At 46.5% G+C, this 5,008-nt stretch overlaps 1 protein-coding gene across 1 annotated transcript; it reads left to right on the top strand.

Annotated features, from left to right (window-relative positions):
* The first annotated feature begins 291 nt into the window (after positions 1-291).
* Positions 292-2,956, top strand: PSMG3 (proteasome (prosome, macropain) assembly chaperone 3). Its single transcript, XM_010079899.1, has 2 exons — positions 292-511; positions 2,316-2,956. Exons 1-2 carry the CDS (start codon positions 296-298, stop codon positions 2,466-2,468), a joined length of 369 nt encoding a protein of 122 aa, XP_010078201.1. The 5' UTR covers positions 292-295; the 3' UTR covers positions 2,469-2,956.
* The last annotated feature ends 2,052 nt before the right edge of the window (positions 2,957-5,008 follow it).

Raw genomic sequence — 5,008 nt, 5'->3', positions numbered from 1 at the left:
CGGAGGTGTGAGTACTGTTAAACCATGATTAGCACAAAACTCTATAAATGGTAGCTCCTTCGTGCAGGGGCCGTGCAGGCCGCTGCTGCGGGGCGTTAACTCTCCCCTCCCAGCCAGGGCTGCGGGATGTTGACCGGTGTTCCTGCGCAGCCACACGCCTCCGGGTGCTTTCGTGCTCTGAAATCAACTTTACGTGGGAATTTCAAATGAAGGGAAGGATTTGAGCTTTTTATGGCCCATGGTCAGTGTTTTTAATCTAATGTTGTTTTATTGTTATTGTTCTTTTTCCGCAGCGATGGAAGAGAGTCCCATCGTGACGTCCAAGCAGCGAGAGGAGGTGGTGCACGGGGTCCTGACGGAGGTGGTGTGCACGGCGTTCTCCAACTCCGTCCTCGTCGTCGTCACGCAGTACGGCAAGCTGGGGACCATCGTCTACGTGGACCCCAACACAATCGGTGACAACGTGGGCAGGCCCTCGCTCACCACAAAGGTGCTGCTGGGCAAGGATGAGGTGAGAGCGGATGCACAGCGCACAGGGAGCAAGGATAAGGGGGCAATGCGGTAGGTGGGGCTGTGCAAGCTGACAGGGAGTTGATGAATCACAGCAGTTAACGATTGTTTGCACAGTGGTAAGATTAATTCTAAAATATCTTCTGAGGGAAGAGGGGATCATCAGAAAAGTATGCGTTCTCATCTGCTCTTTGACATAACAAAAGTTAAACTAACTGTGAGTGGTTTGGGGATCTGTTATTTTCTGTCCTGCAGGATACGGATTGCTTCGCCATGTTTATAGAAGGTTTGATAAAGCTCCAGTTGATTTAAGGGTTGCAAGATCAAACATGCAGCCTTTGATAACCTTTTGTAGGTGTCTGTTCCAGTGAGTTTGTTTTCTTTTTCAAGTCCATTTTCTCGCCCTCCCCCCATCTGTACCAGCCCCATAATGGACTTTAGTTGCCCTCTCCCGAGTGTGCCTGCCAGTGCTTACCCTTGATAAAGTTTTTTTGTTTTGCTTCAGCAAAATTAGTTTTTATCAGCCATTTCACAAAGCTGGAGAGAAAGCAGAGGAAAATGTATTTTGCAAAGCATCAACTAGTCAGGCGTTAAAACAGAAAGTTATAGAGCTACAAGATTATGAGGCTTTCTGTCAGGGTTGGAGCTATCAAATATTACCTGCTAGCCTTAACTAGAAAAAATAGCAACACAAGTTCCTGATTCTGTCCACGGCTTCCCCTTATGGAGTTCTCATTCTTCAGCAGTAGCCTTCCTTCACTGGATGGGAGATGCTTTGCTTTCCCTGGTGTGGTATCTGCTAATCCTGACCACCTCCACGCCCAGGCTGGTTTTGTGTTTTATTTGGAAATGGGAAGTGTCTTTTTTTTACTCTGTTATGTAGTATTTTATATCAGTTTACCAATTTAATTGAACTAAACTTTAAGAAAAGGCTTTCACTAGTTTGCTGCCTTCCAGCTTGTCACTGTTAACATCCCCATTTGGGATGGTGAACACGTCCAAACCACATTGGTAGCTAAAATCAAGTAAACTCATCCTTCTGATAAATACGTAACTGTGGGTGTAAATAAAACCAACTTGGATGTTCCTGTTAAAGAAACCTCATTAAGAAGATGAAATCCCTTTTCTTCTGTCCTTCAGCCTCACTACTTATTTCTGGTTTTCATTATTCTGTTAAAATAAAAAACATGTATTTTACACATGGCGTGTGACGACTGTGTATGTAACACCCTTTTGGGGTCTCTAGGAATTGCAAAAATAACAGTCTTTTTTTCCAGAGTTTGTCAGCGGAACATACCCTCTTCGGCAACAAGTTTTTAAAATAAAATTGGACTTGGAGACTTCTTCAGAAATCTGGCTATGATGGAAATAGAGGCATTTTGATCAGTGGCATTTCATATAATTTGATATTTGGTGACATAGTTTGGGAAGATTAGCGGAAGGAAAGATTCTCTGTACCAACTTCCTAAGTTTTCCCAACCCATTGAAAACTCGATTCAAGTGCAGCTCCAGTTAAGTTGTTTCAGGGTGGTTTGGGTGGCTGTCACTCATGGGTCCAAACTCTTCCTTTTTAAGCTGGTTGAGAAGGTGCTTTCTAAAGTTCCCCGTACCATGGCTTTGATGAGCCAAACTGCGTGTCTGTTCCCAGTCACACTGGAACCGCTCAGCAGCTGAGCGCTCAGTCTGAGTCCAGTATCAACAGGTTCTCAACGTGCACCGTGTCATCGCAGCACTCTTCCTCTCCTAACTCGTGTGGGAGGGCTCTCCCAGCTGTAAGTGTACATCTGTATACCTTTGCTTTTCAGCCCCTTGTCCATGTTTGTGCCAAAAACCTGGTGGCGTTCGTGTCTCAGGAAGCTGGGAACAAACCCGTTCTTCTTGCCATGGCTTTAAAGGACAAGACCATGGAAGGAATACAAGCTCTACGGGAAGTGATCCGAAGTTGCCAAGTGTGGTGAAGTTGTGCCATCTGGATTCAAGGAAATGATCTTGAGTCCATGACTCATCACCACTTATTTAAAAGGACAAGAAATGAAAATGATGGAATATCTTTGTGCTGGTTTGGGACATACTGAGGAATTTAATGAATTTTTCTCTACTGTGTAGAACATTTTTGGGTTTTGTTGCTGTGACAGGTTTGCAGCCCATATAGTCAGTGATGAGATGAGAACAATTGTCTCAACATACAAGAGAAGTATTATTTTTATCACATTGGGTGGGATGTATATTTGGGAAATGGCATGGCTCTGTGTTTGTGTCCTGAAGAGCGATAGATGCCAAGCTCTGTAGCTACGTTGTACCGCAAAGGGGGAACACCCAGTGCAGAGTGAATAAAAGAAACATTGACAAATCTAATTTTACCTGTTTTCTTTTTTGCTCTCTGAAATTCACTTCAATTGAAATACAAGCCACAGTAACAAATCAACAGCAGTTGCATAATAGGAAAGATTTTCATGCTTGTTTTTAAGGAAATGAGTCCTATATGACTGTTTGTCCTTACGTCAGTCCCTTTCATGATATACTCTGAATCCATTTTCCACTTTCACTCCAATTTTAAAGAGAGATAGATAATTATGCTCTGCAAATTTCATGAAAGCTGATGCCAAGGTGGAAGACAGGAACCCAAATTGGTGGTGAGAAAAAGTCAAAATAACAGCTGCTTATGAATTACCTGGCACCGGCACATTGGAGAGGCAGCACGTATGTAGCTTGGGGGGGCAAGCTGTCCCTCTCCCAAAGCACCTGTCGTAGGAGATGTGGGGACAGAAGGGTTTGGGGGGGGTCACACGGGGGTGTTTCTCCCAAGTCCATTGAAAAAAGTGTTAGATGAAGTCATACAAGTTGATGCAATGCTTAATAGCCAAACTTTTGTCATTTGCGTGGAAAGCACGTTTGTTCTTGTAACAAATAACAGCAAGTAGTAAATTTTTAAGTGAGCTGTTAAACACTTCTGTCACTTATGAACTTGACCAAGCAGACAGAGGCCAGGTCTTGGATCCTGGGCAGGGAAGACCTGTGCTGTGTAAAGACCTGCTGTTACCAGCAGTATCAGCACAGAGCCTGTGCCTGCCCTACGTAGATCCAGTTGGTGGGTCATTTCTGTTGCTAAAAAATCCCCTAAAAGCAGAAAATGCATTTTGAAATTACTCTTTTCTCTGAGGTAAGGGTTATTTACAGTATTTAAAGGATTATGAGAAATGAAACTTTTAAAAAGTACATCCAAACACTGCAGGCTTGCAGCTGCCCCTGACAAGAAATTTTGTCTAAAAATAATTTTCCGAACTGTGCTTCCAAGAATCAAAAATTTGCATCTGTCAGAACTCCAAATTTTCCTTCTTTTACACTTTTTTTTTTTTTTTCTAGGAGGGCTGAGAGAGGCATGTGGAATTTGTTAATGTCAGTCCTGGTTTCCTAGTAGGGATTCTTTCCCAACACAAAATTTAATATATTTCCCAAATCCTGGTGCTCTCATAGTGTCTGTAGCTCCAGCAACTTGTGGAAGCTATAAATTAATTAGCAAGTTGAATGTAAGTCACATCTTTCGCCGTAGTGATATGGTAGCATACTACCGCTATGCCCTGACAACTTGAGTGTTACTACCTAAGAGCCAGTCACGAGTTATCCACCTTAATTTCCTGGTTCTGTGTGCCACCAGGACTGCACAGGGTGGCAGGTAGAGAAAGGACATGGAGCTCTCTCCCGTTTGATGCTCAGAGCCAGGACAGACTTACCTTCTTACCTTTCCCATGGGTGGTAAACTAGACGACAGCAAATTGGTCCTTTGACTTACTGGTCCTTCGACTTTGCTCCTCTCTGCTCTGCAGTAAACCAAGGGGAAGGCCTGCCCCCAAAACCAGCTACAAGTCTGCCAGGGCCACCAGCTGTCCTCCAGGCAAGCATTAATTCCCAATTGCACAAAAACCTGCCTTTGCCGCCCAAGCAGAGCTCTCACCCGTGGCCGCCGGACGTGCACCGTTCTGGGGGCAGCGGTGTTGGGCTCCACCGTGGTTTTCCACCAGTGTTTGCTTTCCGGGCGTGGGTGCTGAGTGTGACGGACTGGAAAGGTAAGTTCAGTAGCTTTTCCACAGGAGGCAAAACCCGACCTGCTGCTCCAGCTCCCGCAGGGTGCAGCGATCCTCGCCAGCGGGCGGGCAGGGCTGGGAGGGTGCCCGGAGGAGGAGTCTCCCGCGGGTGCAGGTGGAGGAGGGCACAGGGGATGCGGAGGCAGGTGCACGGCAGCCAGACCCGCTCCTGGAGGAGCCCCGCAGGGTGAGTGGGGCCCTGGGGGGGTGTGCAGCAGCTGGGGGCCCCCCCCCACAGAGCAGAGGTGTCCCCAGCCATCGGTCGTGGGCACCAGCGGGAGCTGCTGGGAGGGCAGAGCCTGCTGCGAGAGTCCTGTGCGTGCTGCGAGAGTCCTGTGCGTGCGTCACCTGCTCCTTCAGATGGACTTTCAGGAGGGCTTGGTGCTGCCCTGCCTTTATAGCCATGTGCTGTAGGT

This window comes from Pterocles gutturalis, unplaced genomic scaffold (genome assembly GCF_000699245.1).
Source record: "Pterocles gutturalis isolate BGI_N339 unplaced genomic scaffold, ASM69924v1 scaffold11731, whole genome shotgun sequence".
Lineage (NCBI taxonomy): Eukaryota > Metazoa > Chordata > Aves > Pterocliformes > Pteroclidae > Pterocles > Pterocles gutturalis.
The sequence above is the reverse complement of the archived record's forward strand: the minus strand, read 5'-3'. Positions and strand labels throughout refer to the sequence as shown.